Source organism: Bicyclus anynana, chromosome 10 (genome assembly GCF_947172395.1).
Source record: "Bicyclus anynana chromosome 10, ilBicAnyn1.1, whole genome shotgun sequence".
NCBI classification, from domain to species: domain Eukaryota; kingdom Metazoa; phylum Arthropoda; class Insecta; order Lepidoptera; family Nymphalidae; genus Bicyclus; species Bicyclus anynana.
Window position 1 is genome coordinate 14,067,477 of NC_069092.1, and position 17,678 is coordinate 14,085,154.

The 17,678-nt window shown below is 38.7% G+C and overlaps 2 protein-coding genes across 2 annotated transcripts in view; one reads left to right on the forward strand and one right to left on the reverse strand.

Moving 5' to 3' along the window:
• LOC112048002 (sodium channel protein Nach-like) lies at positions 1 to 11,725 on the reverse strand. Its single transcript, XM_052884018.1, has 10 exons — positions 11,718 to 11,725; positions 11,014 to 11,205; positions 9,952 to 10,155; positions 8,607 to 8,742; positions 7,944 to 8,045; positions 6,709 to 6,904; positions 5,642 to 5,695; positions 4,915 to 4,993; positions 3,238 to 3,356; positions 1 to 132 (listed from the first exon to the last, which is right to left on the reverse strand). Exons 1-10 carry the CDS (start codon positions 11,723 to 11,725, stop codon positions 41 to 43), a joined length of 1,182 nt encoding a protein of 393 aa, XP_052739978.1. The 3' UTR covers positions 1 to 40.
• A 5,133-nt stretch (positions 11,726 to 16,858) lies between these two features.
• The window catches only part of LOC112047992 (probable 2-oxoglutarate dehydrogenase E1 component DHKTD1 homolog, mitochondrial), a 30,311-nt gene continuing 29,491 nt past the window's right edge, over positions 16,859 to 17,678 (forward strand). The window contains exon 1 of the mRNA XM_024085318.2: positions 16,859 to 17,118. Coding sequence (XP_023941086.2) covers positions 17,004 to 17,118 — 115 coding nt within the window. The 5' untranslated portion in view covers positions 16,859 to 17,003. The remainder of the gene's footprint in view (positions 17,119 to 17,678) is intronic.

A 17,678-nucleotide genomic window follows, 5' to 3' on the forward strand; every position in this document is an offset into this window, starting at 1 on the left:
GAGCTTTAATAAAGATTTGGTGAGATTAAAATCAAGAACTTCAGTTTCTTCGTATGAACCAAAGGTAGAGTAACTCGATGACACTGAGGAGGGAGGCGCCAAAGAAAACTCCCCCCACTCCACCTATGTCCACTAAAACAAAAATTACATCATCAAATACAACCTTTTTTTGCATTGCTGATGTTTCTGCAGTTTTACACATTGTCAGTTTGCGTGTGTACCTACTCAACTACATTCAAATACAGACAATAAAGCCCAGGGTTTATAAGACTCCAGGGTTTGTAAGTCCCAGGGTCTGTAAGGTCCAAGGTTTGTAAGGCCTAAGGTTTGTAAGTCCCAGTGTTCGAATCCCGGATCACGCCGACCTTAAAATACGCTAACATCAGCCTGGATTTGGGAAGTTACCGGCAGGGCCGGACCGTCCATACGGCGAACGGAGCGGTCGCTCCAGGCGCCAAATCCTAGGGGGCGCCGAAATGGTAAAGACAAGGCTTTAAATATAGACGATCGAAAAGAAATAAATTAAATCGATCGTCTATATTTAAAGCGAAGAGATGAACGCGACGTGCGCGAATTTACTTCTAATAGAGGCGTCTTTCTTTACCTATGGTGCAGGGAGTGCGTTGATTTTAACCCGGGTATATACATGTAATAGAGGGCGCTACGGTGATGATTGCACCCGGGCGCTTCGTGAGCTAGAGTCTTTACCTGTAGTGCATGGGGTGCCTTACACCCGCGTGCCGCGATCTCAGGGGCGCCCAAGCGCCACTCGTCGCGCGGGTTCTATAGGTACTAAGCGGCGCTAGGGTGATGATTGCACCCGGGCACTACGTAATCGAGAGACGGTATTGTGCCTGATTTTCAATTGGTCTGAATATGGTCAAAATCTTCGCGTTCCATAAGTTTGTAGCCTAAGTAAACCAGGAAACTACAAAGCTATAATTTTTTAGTTAATTTATTTTTCAACTTTATTTAGAGCTCAATACACTTATTTTGTTGGCCTGGAAACATTTCTATACCAGCTATTTTTTTTTCTTTAAACTCTTAGAAAATGAATTCATAAAAATTTTGAACTCGATAAGTGCTTTTTCTAGCTTCGGAAATAGATAAAAGTCTGATGAAGACGAGACTAGATCATATGAATAAGGTAAGAATTCTAAATTATACTGATGAATTAACTATGCTTTAACAAACGTGTGAAACGTTTGTTAAAGCATAGCAGAAACTCGCAAATTATCCTGATGAAACAAAACTTTTCTTCTTAATGACCATGGCCATTTTTCTTTAATTTGTCCTCTGAAACATCGCAGCAGATTTCACTATTAAGCAGAGTTTATATTTACGCCTTTTTTTAGTAATCCACCGTAATTACGTCCCGCGAATCTCAAAAAGCTAAGACCATTACTTTTCCAACACGCAAAACTGCTTCTGCCTTTTTGGAACATTTTACCCAAGCGCAAAAAACGCTGCCATTTGGCCGCGAACTTTGTTCTGCACCGGCCTTCGGCCGGGAGTTTGTATTAGGGCTTCTGACTGTGACTATGGCTGGGCATTTTACCCAAGCGCAAAAAACGCGCGGCCTTCGGCCGCTAACTTTGTTGTACACCGGCCTTCGGCCGGGGGTTTGTAATAGGGCTTTCGACTGTGGCTATGGCTGGGCATTTTACCCAAGCGTGAAAAACGCGCGGCCTTCGGCCGGGTTTTGTGATAGGGCTTCTGACTGAGACTATGGCTGGGCATTTTACCCAAGCGCAAAAAACGCGCGAACTTTATTTTACACCGGCCTTTTTGCTAAACCTTTCTTCTTCAAGTTCTTCATTGCAGTGATTATGTTTATTATTAAGATTAAGATACTCGATTTCTTTTCATGTTAAAAAATACGAGTATCTAGTCACGAATTGTTTGAAGGGATCGCGTGGGGAACGTAACGAATGCATAAAATTTTATTTTATTAATATAGCTATACATTGAATAATGTAGCTTTAACATGAGGGTAATTTAAAAAAAAAATAAAAAAGAACAACCGACCTTAAAATCATAAAAAAGTTTCCATTAAATTAAAAGCGAAACATAACATCGTATGTGCTACCTTCTGATCAGTTTGAAGGCGGTCAAGTTAGTGCTGTGTTACTTAAAGCCGTATCTGAAAGAAGTATCTGAAAATCCAGTTAAAATCTTTATGATTTAAACGGCTTGAATCGAATCGAAATCGAAAGGTCGAATTGAGAAACCTCCTCCTTTTTTTGAAGTCAGTTAAAAATGTATGACATTCCGATATAAATTAGGCTACGAACTTTTCAAACGTCCCTAGTATATAATGTTAGGAGCAAACAGGAAAGGCGCCATAATTGGATCTCGCTCCATTCTAAAATTTACCTCGGTCCGGCGCTGGTTACCGGTGTTAGTATATGCCTGTGCCACGGATAGCAAGTCTACGGTCGATGAAAATGTGGGACTAAAGAATGTAAGTATCTGTATTTCTGCATACCTTGTGCACTATAATATGTCTTGCGTACATGGTTAATCGCAACACGAGGTTCGCCGCTGTGGCTTAAAATTCGATTAAAATATTATTATAATGCCGGCGCTACATATAGCATCAAAGATTTTAATGAGGGACTTTGTACGCTTGTTAATACACCCATTGGAGCAACATGCCAGACTGCTTTGCAACCATATCTTTCCACAAAGTCAACTACTTTGAACGCTTGAATCACCTCTCGACAAGGCATTTTAAAACGCATTTTTTTTATTATTTACAAGTCAGCCCTTAACTACAATCTCACCTGATAAGTGATGATGCAATCTAAAATGGAAGCGGGCTAACTTGGTAGGAGGAGGATGAAAATCCACACCCCTTTCGGTTTCTACACGACATCGAACCGGAACGCTAAATCGCTTGGCGGTACGACTTTAACGATAGGGTGGTAGCTAGCCACGGCTAAAGCCTCCCACCAGCCAGACCTGGACATTAAGACTGTGACTAAGAACATCTCAATCGGCCCAGCTGGGGATCACTGCGCTACGGAGGCCGTATTTGCTTGAAGCTAAATGTAACGCCGGCATAACTATGATTTTCCAATTTGTTTTACTCATTGGATCATGGTTTTGACTGGTAAGGAGAATGACCTAGTATTGAAAACTATTGTTTTGTTTTTAACTTGAGGCCTCAACACTTATTAGGTGTAGTATCTATGAATGAATTCAACGCTATAGCTACTTTTGAAGTATACTAACCAACAAGGCCGAGCGGGTCTTTGATAGCCAACCGTCGTACTCTCAAGGATGGAAGGTTCGAGAAGCGGATCTTCGCCCGAGACCCCCGTTTCATCAGCTCGGGTGATTTATTCACGCGACTGGTCACAAACAAAATCACAATATCAGCTTAAGAAAACGCTAACGCTAATTTATACTGGCGCTAGTATCAATTGGTATCAATAAGTATAGCATATTATGTAGGTATGATACCTACATAACCTACATAATATTCTTCTATAACTTTCTAGGATATTAAGTAAGTAACAAGAAGCATCGCCGTAAAGTTCTGCACCGCTACGTAGTTCGATATTTACTAAGCGGTTTCTCATTGCTCATACGTACTATAAAATCTAGAATGCTACTCCTCCTATTTTATCTGCCTACAACAGTTAATATCTAGTGAATATGCATCTTCGGGTAAGCGAGTTTCACCATAGACTATACCATAAACTCACCTTCAGGCATTAGTGTAAGGTAGGTATGATACATTCAATGATACAGCCTGTGGTGGAACGCGATTGCCTAGAATATGCCTATTCAGAGTATTCAAAGTCAAAGTCAAAATTCATTTATTTCAAATAGGCTTAGTTTACAAGCTCTTTCGAAACGTCAGGTAATAATATTAAACTTAAGATAATGGTGATAATAATTATTCGAAAACTTAAAATTAAAGTTACGAGGGTTCCAAACGCGCCTTGGTCCGAGAAGAGCCCACAACAAACTCAGCCAGGTTTATCCTTTTTTAGTTTATCACCATTTAACAATAGGTATATAAGTAGCCTGTCATGTAATACATTTCATTTCCAAGCAATTATGTCATTTACGTAATCATTGACACTATAATATGACTTTTCTATAAGCTTACGTTTAATAAATTACGTTACTCTCTCTTGGCATGAAGATATTCACATTCTTATAGGCAGGGAAAATAGTAGTAAGACTATTCACTCATGACGAAACGCTTCGTTAAAATGTAGCACTTTCGTTGTTTTGAATTGTTTTGAATAGACCCTGGCAGCTACGCCTAAATTATAGAGATTTTCATGACCCATATCTAACAAGGATTTTTATTGTATATTTTAACTTTATTCATTTTCACACCCGCGGTTTTACCCGCGTAATTACCGTTTATGTGAAAATATAGATAAAATATAGCCTATGACACTCATAAATAACGTTATGACACTAGTAAAAGAATTTTCAAAATCAGTCAAGTACATAGATTTAGAGCTTGCCCCTATACAACATCACAAACTTTACCATTTTATCTTTCTTTAGATCATACCTATTAGTACAAATTAAAAGCTTTATTTTCAGAATGATTTTTGCCGCTCTTTCTTTTATTTATTGTACTCGTAATTCAAGTAAACTGTGTTAAGTGATCTAGTTAGGGAACTAGAGGTAGATAACGCAGTGACGTCGAAGAAAATTGAGTTAGCCGTTCATTATTGAATGGGAATTTCTTATTTCTTTAATAGCGAGAGTTTTGTCTGATACCCTTTCCATATTGTAAAGGCTTCCGGCACTTTATGGACAAATCAATAACCTACCGGACTTAAAAACGAAGGTACTTATTCGCGAACTACACTCGATGGTTTTATGCCTTGATTCTAAATACCTGAGTAGAAATAAATGCTGGATGTTTTGCATACTCACTTAAAGAATATATGAACAGCCTTGTATTGGGTGTCATCGCAAGCCATAGGACAGTTGCATTGGTACTTCACTATTGCATCTAAAACAAAATTAAATTCAAAACACAGACTCTAGACTATCGGACTAGGAGGAACAAACCAGACAGAGTGTTTGTTTTATCTTCACAACACTATTCCCCCTCGCATTTCCATAAAATACTTTCTTAGTCAGTCTATGTCGCAAAACTGCTTCATTGTTACGGATAATGAGGTCCAGGGTTCGAATCCTCGGAGTAGTAGGTTAGTCAGGTTCCAGCTCACTCGATTCCGGCGGTCCAGCTCACCAGTTCAGTGGGTCGCGTTAACTTGACCCCGGCTGGTAGACGGGGCTAACTTGCTTTATAATAAATGGTTATTAACCTAACCTAACAGCTGGTAGAGGAGAAGTTGGTAGTGTTGGTACACCCCTGTGCCTCGAAGAGCACGTAAAACTTACGCCTGATCTCTTGCCGGTCGTGTCGGACTATGAGAGTGCACCTGTGCTTGCGCACACACCTGTGCACTATAATGTCTCCTGCTTATATGGTTAATCTCAACATGAGATTGGCCGCCATGGTCGAAATTTCGGTCGGGAGCATATTATGTCCAAATTTTTGTTTGGTAGCTTCATTCGTTTTGGCTGAGCGTTGCTATGTTAGTCAGTATTGTCTGAATATTTATTTGCTGGGAGTTGTTAAAAACTCACTTACCTTTGTTTCGGTACAGACAGACTAGTCCCTGTATGTTGCATGATGGTGTTCCTACTGCAAAACAATAGAATTATACTCGGTATACCAGCTACCGGATATTCAATCTTTTATTAAAATAAATTCCTAATATGAATAAACAACCATTAGACCATAACTGTACTGCATCTAATTTCCTGCAAAAAATTGCGTCATATACCTAGACTTGGATGACGATTAGGTACGCGTCACCCAAAAATGCGTATGACTTCATAAAAGCAATTACCTACCATTAATTAGCAATTACATACCACTTGTAATTGTAACAAAATGGTGACGTACCTTTAACTGATATGTTTACGAATGTTACATCACATTTTCTTCTACTAAACAGATTTGACAACTGCATCGTCGATCCGGTAGTAAACCTGTGGCTTCCGATTACTTGGTCTTGGGTTCAAGTCCTGCGTAGGACTTCTCTTACTTATTACAAAGTTCCTCGCCAATCCGCATTGGAGACTAGAGCACAATACCTCTCACCTACAATTCCCAAACCGCATTGGAGCATCATGGTGATTCAAAGCTTTATATCATCTCAACAATCCTCTGAGAAAATTGGCCTGGCTCTATAGCTTTGATGGCCTCCGTGGCGCTGTGGATTTACAAGACGGATGTCCTGGGTTCGATCCCCGGCTGGGTTGATTGAGGTTTCTTAATTAGTCCAGGTCTGGCTGGTACGAGACTTCGGCCGTGGCTAGTTACCCTACCGGCAAAGATGTACTACCAAGCGATTTTCCGCTACGATGTCGTGTAGAAACCGAAAGGGATGTAAATTTTTGTCCTACTCCTAACAAGATAGCCCGCTTCCATCTTAGATTGCATCATCACTTACCATCAAGTGAGATTATAGTCAAGGAGATTGGTATCTTTAGCTTCTTGAGATCAACGATATTTAATACTAAAGATAGGGGATTAAAACTGTGGTGGACAAATGTGCATAATTTGCCATCAAGTGAGATAATAGTGAAGGCCTAACTTGTAGAGAATAAAAAAATGATAGTGGTAAATTAAAATAGGCTGATAATACTTACGCATGTTGGACAAGAAGTGATGCGTACAGTTGCAAGCGCTGGTCTGCGCCAACACCCTGCAGTAGAGGAGGCAGGCACTGTAGGTGTACTCCTCGAAGGGCCAGCTGGGCAGCGAAGGCCGCTCCTCCTTGAACAGACAGCCTCGCATGGATGTCGGCAGCGACATCACTGATGCGTCGTTGACTGTTTGCTCCACCTGTACAGCGGAAAAAGACAATTATCTACATGTTAATAATGTTATATTTGATGTATTAGTGTAGTATAATTAAGGTTGAAGCTAAAACAGAGAGGCATATTCGCTCAGCGAAAAGTCTCTTTAAATAAAGAAAAAAAAAAGTTAGGGCCCTTTGATGTAAGAGAGAGAGAGAGCCGTGATAGCCCAGTGGATATGACCTCTGCCTCCGCTTCCGGAGGGTGTGGGTTCGAATCCGGTCCGGGGCATGCACCTCCAACTTTTCAGTTGTGTGCATTTTAAGAAATTAAATATCACGTCTCTCAATTGGTGAAGGAAAACACCGTGAAGAAACCTGCATACCAGAGAATTATCTTAATTCTCTGCGTGTGTGAAGTCTGCCAATCCGCATTGGGCCAGCGTGGTGGGCTATTGGCCTTACCCCTCTCATTCTGAGAGGAGACTCGAGCTCAGCAGTGAGCCGAATATGGGTTGATGACGACGATGTAAGAGTTGCTACTTATTGTTTTTGAATAAAAAAACCCAAGAGCAGATTTTTGCTGATTAGTTGTTGAAAAAAGATGGTGGATGAAAGAACGCCCCACCACCATGGTTAAAATTATGAACGTATAGGGGTTCATTTTGTCAGACTTGGCCATGTATAGGTATCACATACACAAAGGTTGAACATGAATTATGAATAAATATTTTCTCTAGGTATAAAGACTATAAGGAGTAAGTGATAGACCCATATTACTTTCACGAAATAAATTGGACACTGTAGGATACTTTATGTTGGGTAATGCAAAAACATTACATAGTTATGAAAATTAATACTAGTAATTACTTGACCCCCTTTTTTTATAGAAAGAATATTTACCTTATCTTGTTTTTATTTTCTTAATATGACCAATATTCCCATTCCCCTCCAACTAGTCGGGAAAGACTGTGTTAGGAGTGGGTACGACAATAGAACAACGGGGCGGGGATCGAACCACCCCTCGGTGATGAGTCCGACCGCTCTTACTGTTGAGCTATTGAGGCTGAATTTACAAGTACCTACCTTTAAAACAGCTTCAAACTCCGTCACAAGCGGTATGGTACCACGACCAAAGATGTTCTCCATTGCTACGGAAACCATGTCGTCAGGAGCGTGAACTGTCACCTGAAACACGCAAAATCTATACTCAATTTTATAAAGCTTTATAATTATAAAGCTGAAGTTTATTTTAACGCGTTAATCTCAGGAATCAGGAAAGGTTTATTTATTTCAAGGGGGGGGGGGGGGTGAAAAATATGGCAAAAACGAGAAAAAATATTCCTTTTAAACAAATTTTGGAAGCTCCCGTTGAATCGAAGGACATAGTCTATATTTTTCCGTTGCTGCTATCAATTTCGGCGTACCAAAATTCGTTTCGTTCATTCTTTTTGAATCTTTTGTCAAATTGGAAATATCTTAAATAGTTTTTGAGTTATTAGTCAAAAACCGAACCCCTTTATTATTTTCAGTTAATTGTTTGCAATTTTTGCGAGTGGGCCTTCAATTTTTTCAAAAACTATCTACATTTTCCGAATCTAATGACACCTCAAACATTTTCATAGGAGACGGAGAACTTTTTTTGTACTAAAGAGCACATGTTAACCAGTGTAATAATAATTGGTCGATCAAGAGACATCCGACCTCTCTTATTGATTGTTACGCCTGTTTTTATGTTAAAATACTTACGTCCACCACATTGATTGCCGTGAAAAGTAAATCAGGCAGACCAATTCTTCTATTCACAGTAAATATACTTGTATTGCCAAGGAGTGCAGAATTGAATACGAAGCATTCACCGAATTCTGTTGCTATCGGATGAAATCTGAAAGACACCATTACTTGTTTAGTTTAAATTCGCAGAGCCACAATGGAGCGGCAAGGTGGAACGAAGCTCCAAAGCAGCGATGTAAAAGAATATTGCAGTAAGTAATTATTTTTTCAATAAAATAGTGTATGATTCTGATATTACTAATAATGACGTGATAGCCCAGTGGATATGGCCTCTGCCTTCGATTCGGAGGGCGTAGGTGCGAATACGGTTCGAGCCATGCAATAACTTTTCATATAAGTCCATTTTAAGAAATTAAACATCACAAGTCTCAAACGGTGAAGGAAAAACATAGTGAGGATGCATGAGAATTTTCTTAATTTTCTATGTGTGTGAAGTCAGTCAATCCGCATTCGGTGGTTTAAGGCTAACCTCTCTCATTCTGAGAGGAGACTCTTGCTCAACAGTGAGACGAATATGGGTTTTTAATGAAGTTAATGTTAAGTAGGTTTAGTTTATTAACTGTTTTAAACGTCAATTTTGTTTGTTTGTAGCTTCTCTACAATACAAACAAACAAACTTGGCTGGTTAAATAACAAACCGAAGGCAGTCGCATATATTAAGGTAATGAAGTCCCAAATCCTGGGAATCGTTAAGTTGATGATCAAATTGTCGATCAAACAAACACCTGCTGGACTATTCACTAACTTTGAGTTACACGAAAATGTCATTACTCACACTCATCGGTACAAACTGCCAATATGATTGTTGCCAATATTGGTGATAGACAAAAAATGATTAACCCTGGCTGAGTTTGTTGTGGACTCGTTACGGTCCAAAGCGCTTTGGAACCCTAGTAACTTTAATTTTAACTTTTCTACTTTAATTATCACCATTAAATCTTGTCTTAACCTGACGTTCCGTTCGTTGAAAAGAAAAGATGGTAAAGGTGCTTTTAAAGTTGTAAGCTAAGTCTAAAAATTGAAATAAATTAATTTTGACTTTGACTTATGTAAATTAATGAGCCGCCATTTCTGATCACATTATTATTCGAACAGCACACAACACAACTTATTTACCATTTCGGTCTATATTATCACAATTGACAGAATGATGATACCACCAGTAAGCACGAACTAACATTTCTTACATGGAATCTCAATTTCGTATAAAATATATCAACAAGCATACGTCAAAGTTAGTGAATTAACCTGCAATGTAGAAGTTATAAAAGCAGCCGATATAAAAGTAAAAGCAACCAACATATCACAACATCTGTAATGCTTGCCGCCCCACCAGCAGTCAGTAAGCAATTCTGGACACGGAAGTCTGATCTCCTTCACCGTGTGAAGAAAGTCTTCTTCGCACGAGACGTTGATCTTGCAGACGTCACACACTTTGCAGTATTTAACGTTCCAGTACGCGACGTCTTTGTAAAATGGCACTAATGCGGATGATTTCTTATGCCTGTGTAGAGACAAAATTATTTTTCAACCGATTTTAGAAAAACGGAAAAGGTCCTCAATTCGACGCGTTTTTCTTTAATGTTTGTTACCTCTTATCAGTCATAACTACGTAAGAGAGACGTGATAGCCCAGTGGATATGAGACCTCTACCTTCGATTAGGAGAACGTAGATCCGAATCCGGTCCGGGGCATGCACCTCCAACTCTTCTGTTTAATATGTGCATTTTAAGAAATTAAATATCACGTGTCTCAAACGATAAAGGAAAAACATCGTGAGGAAACCTGCATACCTGAGAATTTTCTTAATTCTCTACGTGTATGAAGTCTGCTAATACGCATTGGACCAGCGTGGTGGACCAAGGCTTAACCCCTCTTATTCTGAGAAGAGACTCGTGCTCAACAGTGAGCCGAATATCGGTTGATAATGATGAATGACCTTATAACTACGACATTAGTGAAACATTTTTGAAATTTTTAGTCCCATAGAAATTTCACTGACATCGGTTTGGTTACCAGCAGTAGCAGTTTGGTTATGAAATCAAAATAACTAAGTCCACCCGAGAGATTGAGTGGTATATACTGTCACCACAATAGCCCCATATAAAACCTCTAGGTGTTCCAAAGCCGTCCTTATCTTATTTAAAGTTGGGGCCAAGGTATCTATCACAAAACGAATATAATCGTAGAAGGCTAGAGGACGCCCGCGACTCCGTACCATGTTCTGCTACAAAGTCCAATTTATATCTATTCCATTCAAACTATTCAGTGGTTTGGCCGCGAAAAGATAACAGACATACAGACAGATAGACGGAATTACTATTATAATATTAGTATAGCTGGTAAAGTAAGTAATCCTTACTCCTTTAAATACACATTAACCCTGTTGTTTTCGTTTTCGCAAATCGTCACAGCGGGGAATGGAGTGTCCCAGTGCAAGTAGTTGGTCTCCACGGAGTAGGAGGCAACGCCTGATGAGAATAGCTTGAGAGCCGACTGCAGCACCGAGCTGGCGCCGAAGCAGCATGACAATAGTATACCAGACCAGAACCATCTGAAACCAAAACGCAAGACACATTAAGAACTCCCTCTCACTTAAAACATTTTAAGCAAGCGAGCCCCCATCTAGATCTCATCGTCAGATATGATCAATGTTAGCAATCTTATGTAACTTACGAGTATCTACTATGAAAAATTATATTGTACACTTAGGGTACCCGGTCACTTACAATTCATAATTGGGATTTTTTTTTTACTGTAAAAACTCTACTACTTCGGAAGGCAGGTGCTGAGAATAACTGGCGATAAACTCTACAGATGCTCTTATATGATGTATACACAATAAATGTATGACAAAATTAAATATTCTTTAAAAAAAAAAAGAGGTTACCCAGGCTAGCTAACATTCATCATTTCTGACGAGGAGATCTAGATTGTGGCACGCTTGTTTAAAATGTTCAATAACTCTTAAACTGTTTTTCAGATAAATAGCAAGGGTACGGTGACAGTATCTACTGTGGTATCGCTCTTAAAAGTTTGCCGCGAATCACGATAATAAACTGTCACCGTCCCATGCTATTTGAAAAACACTATTTAAGAAACATTAATGGCTTCATAATTAGAAATCAATTTATTTCAAGTAGGCTCAGTTTACAAGCACTCTTTTAACATCAGAATACTGTTTTGGTTTTGCAGCGATTTTGCTGAGCATTATTAAGAATGGTGGCGTATCTTCTATGTCATTATTAAAAAAAGAACCTAAAGAAACAACCAAGTCCGTAATCTGAGCTTGCTAGCGGAGCAAACTTGCGGGATCTTCTTGAACTGTACTAGATTCTTGATCTTGAACTGTATTAGAGCACAGTCTTTACTCTGATTAGAGTGAAGTCAAAAGCTAATTTGTCGTTGATTAAAATACATCAATTTCAATTCGTTGCGACATGCAGGACTACTACAGTAAATTTTAAAAAAAAAGTATTTTTTAATAATAAATTACACAGAAACGAGATTCTGCGTAAAAAATCTCACGCTATCGAATGTATCTTGTGAAGGGAAAGTATTCTTACCTTTTCAGAAAAGGTATGCGAGTCATTGAAAACACATATCGAATTCCATGCAAATTGGTCATGTCCCCAAAATATCCAAGTTTTCTTTTTATCTTGGTAAACAATACGATCATAATATAACACATATTTTTGCGTCGTTTAACCATTTTTGTTTCTTTTTCTATCTTCTGTTACAAAATAATGTTTTTACACTGTTTGCATAACAATATGTAGGGAAACAGTGATTGTTATTCAAAACAATAATGAATCAAACGAAAACATGTTATTCGTGCATCACATAATGCATTAAGCTTGTTAGTTCCAACTGATTACAGAACAAATTGCAATTAAAACAATACCAATTTTAAATGTTATGTTAGAAAAGTAAAAGAAAGAACCTTGAGGTATAACCTTTATATATAAATATATATATTATTTATATATATATATATATTAACCATCTTTTTATATATATTTTTTTTCTAAAAAGAAAATAGCGAATACACCTCAATTCTTGTGTGCTCTATCAATAATATAAACATAATATAAATGGTTAAAACAATAAGGACATATCGCAAGTTAGTTTTGCTAGATTTGCTAAACTAATTTTTCTTTTTGTTTTTACCAATTCCATTTTATTTTTTGTATTATCTATACTTCTATACTAATATTATAAAGCGGAAGAGTTTGTTTGTTTGTTTGTTTGATTGAACGCGCTAATCTCAGGAACTACTGGTCCGATTTGAAAAATACTTTCAGTGATAGATAGCCCATTTATCGAGGAAGGCTATAGGCTATATCTTATTTTCAAAAAAATTAGGGATCCTTCCTGAAACTCCAATAATGTAACCCAAGGTGTACACGGCGTGTGTTCGCGCCTTCCCAAAAGTCTGCTAATGCCCTCAAGCATTGTCATTGCTATTCAAAAGGCCAAGGGGTTGCAAATACAGCAGCGTCATTCACTCGACCGTGAAATGATCTCACTCTCAACCAACACGCGCACGAGACGGTTGTAGCTTGCCAATTTGTCATCGGACCTAACCTTACTTACAATAAACCTTTTCAACCTTCTCCAAGTTTTTCTTTACCAGCGTGCGCTGCAAAAACTATTGATGTTAGAATAAAATAATGTACAACAACTTTGTAGAACACATCATTTTCTACAAAAAATGTCGCGACAGCATATATCTATCTATCTATATATCTATCTATACTATAATAAAAGAGTAGAAATCGAGTGTCTGTACTTTGACCAAATTTAACTAAAATCAAGTTAGGGCGATTAGAAATGAGCAATAGAATACAAAAATATTTTTTTTGATTTTCTTGCCTGTCTGTCTGTCTGTCTGTCTGTCCTTCTGTCTGTGTGTTCGCGCTATTCTCTGGTTTTGCTGAACGGATTTTGACGCGGATTTCACAAATAGATTAAGCAAAGTTCAGGGCAACACATAGGCTTTGTTTCATTAAAATCGGACAGACAGAAAAAAGTTATCTTGAATAAACCGGATTGCTCAAATTTATTCGCAGGCGTTATTTGGAGAAACGAGTTTTCCACTAAAACTGTGTACTAAAACTGTGTAATACTCAACTGACCAATTTGTTTGTTTATTTTGTTGAACGCGCGAAACTAATCTCAGGAACTACTTAAAAGTTCAGGTTCAAACGGAATAATCCTTTTTGTGTTTTAATAGTCACATTGTCTACTTTTTTATCGTATAATGTTGTGCAAGATTTATTACTATAAAAAAAGCACGAATTTGGCGCAATAGCTATTAAATACTTATCTATACTCTATACTACTAACTTTTTGATTTATTTAAAAAAAAAATTATACAATTGATACTGAATTGAAAAACATTTTTTTTTCGATTATTTGTCTGTCTGTCTGTCCCTATTTTTTGTTAACCGGGCATCACACTGAAACTACTAAATGAATTCAAATGAAACTTAGCACGGTTTGAGAACATAATACGGAGCAGGTTATAGAATACTTTTTATAGCGAAAATAAAATCAGAAGGGGGTGAAATAGGGGTTGAAAGTTTGTACGAGAAGTCCTCTTCTTTTCCTGGTCAATTTACCCAAGCACAAAAAACGCGCCTTAAACTTTATTATAGACCGGCATTCGGCCGGGAGTTTGTGATAGGGCCTTTGACCGTGACAACGGCAGGGCATTTTACCCAAGCACAAAAATCGGAACGCGCGGCCTTCGGCCGGGAGTTTATGATACAGCCTTCGACCGTGACTACGGCTGGGTATTTTACCCCAATAAAAAAAGCGCGGCCTTCGGCCGGGGGTTTGTAATATGGCCTCTGATCGTGGCTACGGCTGGGCATTTTACCGATGCACAAAAAACGGAACGCGCGGCCTACGGCCGGGATTTTATGATACAGCCTTCGACCGTGACTACGGCTGGGTATTTTACCCAAGCAAAAAAAAAGCGCGGCCTTCGGCCGGGGGTTTGTAATATGGCCTCTGATCGTGGCTACGGCTGGGCATTTTACCGATGCACAAAAAACAGAACGTGTGGTCTTCGGCCGCGCACTTTATTGTAGCCCAGCCTTCGGCCGGGAGTTTGTGATAGAGCCTGCGACCGGGACTACGGCCGGGCATTTTACCCAAGCATAAAAAACGGAATGCGTGGCCTTCGGCCGCGCGGTGTATTGTAGCCCGGCCTTTGGCCGGGAGTTTGTTATAGAGCCTTCGACCGTGACTACGGCTGGGCATTTTACACAAGCACAAAAAACGAAACGCGCGGTCTTCGGCCGGGAGTTTATGATACAGCCTTCGACCGTGACTACGGCTGGGTATTTTACCCAAGCAAAAAAAAGCGCGGCCTTCGGCCGGGGGTTTGTAATATGGCCTTCGAACGTGACTACGGCTGGGCATTTTACCCAAGCACAAAAAACGGAACGCGCGGCCTTCGATCGTGACTACGGCTGGGTATTTTATCGAAACAAAAAAAGCGCGGCTTTCGGCCGGGGGTTTGTAATATGGCCTCTGATCGTGGCTACGGCTGGGCATTTTACCGATGCACAAAAAACGGAACGCGCGGTCTTCGGTCGCGTACTGTATTGTGGCCCGGCCTTTGGCCGGGAGTTTGTGATACAGCCTCCGACCGTGACTACGGCTGGGCATTTTACCCAAGCACAAAAAACGGAACGCGCGGCCGAATCCGGGGGTTTGTGACAGGGTCTTCGACCGTGGCTACGGCTGGGCATTTTACGCAGGCACAATTAATTGCACGCCTGCCGTCGGCCGGGGATTGGATAGGGCCTCCTACGATGGCTACGACTGGGCATTTTAACCAAGCACAAAAAACGCGCTCTTTATTGTACTCTTCGGCCGGGGTTGTGATTTTGTAATTTTTATATATAAAACATACGAAAATATAAATAGAAGGGGCGACGGGGTCGAAAATGTACATCGATTTTCACGCGGACGAAGTCGCGGGCGTCTGCTAGTATAGTATATTCAAATAGTAGTTGTAAAATGTTTCCTTTTCTTGTTATAAATGTATTTTTTTTTTCTTATGTAAACTGATTTAATGTAATCGTCAATTTATTTTGATATTACGGAAATGTGCATGCCGTGTCTACCTTCATTTGATTGTGCAGAGCCTTGTGTTTGTGTTTTTTTTTAGATTGTATTTGTGTAAATGCTGCGACAGTCACTGGTGGACCAAATAAATTAATAAATAAATAAATAAATGAACAATGTTTGGTTTGCATAAAAGCATTACCACATTTCGCTATAAAATGTATTTTAAAATTATTTATAGGTTTGATTTTATTTGATTGATCGCTCGTACGCACTAGCTGTCGCTCTAAAATTAATTTATTATTTATTTAAATACATTAATTTATCTTTTTCTCTATACATTTTGGCGAGTAGGTATTTTTTGTATCTTCTAATTATATTAATGTACCGCAATTAAAACAGTATAATATGTACCTAGTAATAATTTCATAAGGGACGTCATTAACGAAGAAGCCATACTTTTCAAACTCTTTTTAATTCTCAACGTGTGTTTGTCAATTAGCGTTGGGCCAGCGTGGTGGACTATTGACCTAACCTCTCTCACTCTGAGAGGAGACTCGTGCTCAATAGTGAGCCGAATATGGGTAGTTAAAGATGATGATGAAAGTAGGTATACTTAGTAGAAACAAAAATATCTATTACCTACTGGTCATCTAAAAGTGACAGTTTTGTTTTAAAACCCCTTTACATTTCTTTATAACTAACAAGAATAATTAAACAACGTTTAATTCATTACTTTATTACAAGTAAGTTCATATATAATTTTAGTTTTAAATATTAAAACTTGTTTCAGTATTTTTATATTCTTCGTCTTTTTACTTTGCGAATGCATTTCCTGAGTACCTTCAGTGCACGTAACCTTTGAGAAAACTGCCTTAGGGTTCAAAAGCGAGGCATTTTTAGTGTTCCTATTTTAAGCACAATATACACGGCAACATAAACGGAAAGACCTTGACTCTCATTTGTAGTTAGTGTTTTGTGCAAAATCTTATCGAAAAATATTACAACAGTTATCAAAATATTAATTTGTAAGTATGTCGTAATGATCCAAATATCAGACTGTATAAATATTATTATCATTTATCACTGAAAGACAACTATCTCTTTCATTTATACAACGTATGTTTACGACAAACAATATTATCACAGTACGTTTCGAAACGTGGACCAGAGAACTCCCGCGCAAAAATGTTTTAAATATAGAAGGCCTTGAAATTAAAGGAGTGCTGTGAAATGTTATTGAGTTTTTTATAGGAGTGAGTGACCAACATGATTGGTTTTAGTAAAGTGCGAGTGAGACAGTTAATAAGGAGGAAGGATTGTATGAAGTATCATTCAGGAGTAGGGGTGTTCGGGCATCGACCGCGAGAAGCGATCCAATTCGGTATGTTATCAATTAATCAGTAGCAATCAGGAGCGGGATTCTAGACCTTAAGACTATGGGAATAAATGTTATTACAAGTTGTTTATTTTGTATTACTGCTGTGTTTATTATGGCTTAATAAAGAATGTGTTAGGTATATGACGATAAAAGCAAAATATTATAGTTTAATAAGGTTGCTGTTTATTGCAATTGCTAAATAAAATTTCCATATCTAGGTCTAGCCGTTTGCAAGTTGATTGTATCTCAACTAGACCGAACAACTCATGAAATGCAAAATTACATTAAAATCGGTTTATATTCACCTCGCGGGAAAACCAACATGATTTTCTAAATGAGGAATAGATGCGTCTCATTTCGAGGCGACCCATTTCTGAACAGATCACAAGGTCGCAAATATTACAACCTGGAGTTTCTACGCCTTATGTGTAAAGACCCCTGGGGCTGTGGGGACCGGAGATTCGAAATATTTCTACTGAATTAAAAAAGACCATTAGTGAGCTTGCCGATGATTAAAAGATGTCAGCTGGCACCCTATGCTACAAATTCAAGTCAAGAGTGAA

Coding starts and splice junctions, on each gene's coding strand:
- LOC112048002 (XM_052884018.1), bottom strand. Junction 8,743..9,951: donor CATTACAGATGTTGTGATAT/GTTGGTTGCTTT, acceptor GGTGTCTTTCAG/ATTTCATCCGATAGCAACAG. Junction 8,046..8,606: donor CGGCAATCAATGTGGTGGAC/GTAAGTATTTTA, acceptor TGCGTGTTTCAG/GTGACAGTTCACGCTCCTGA.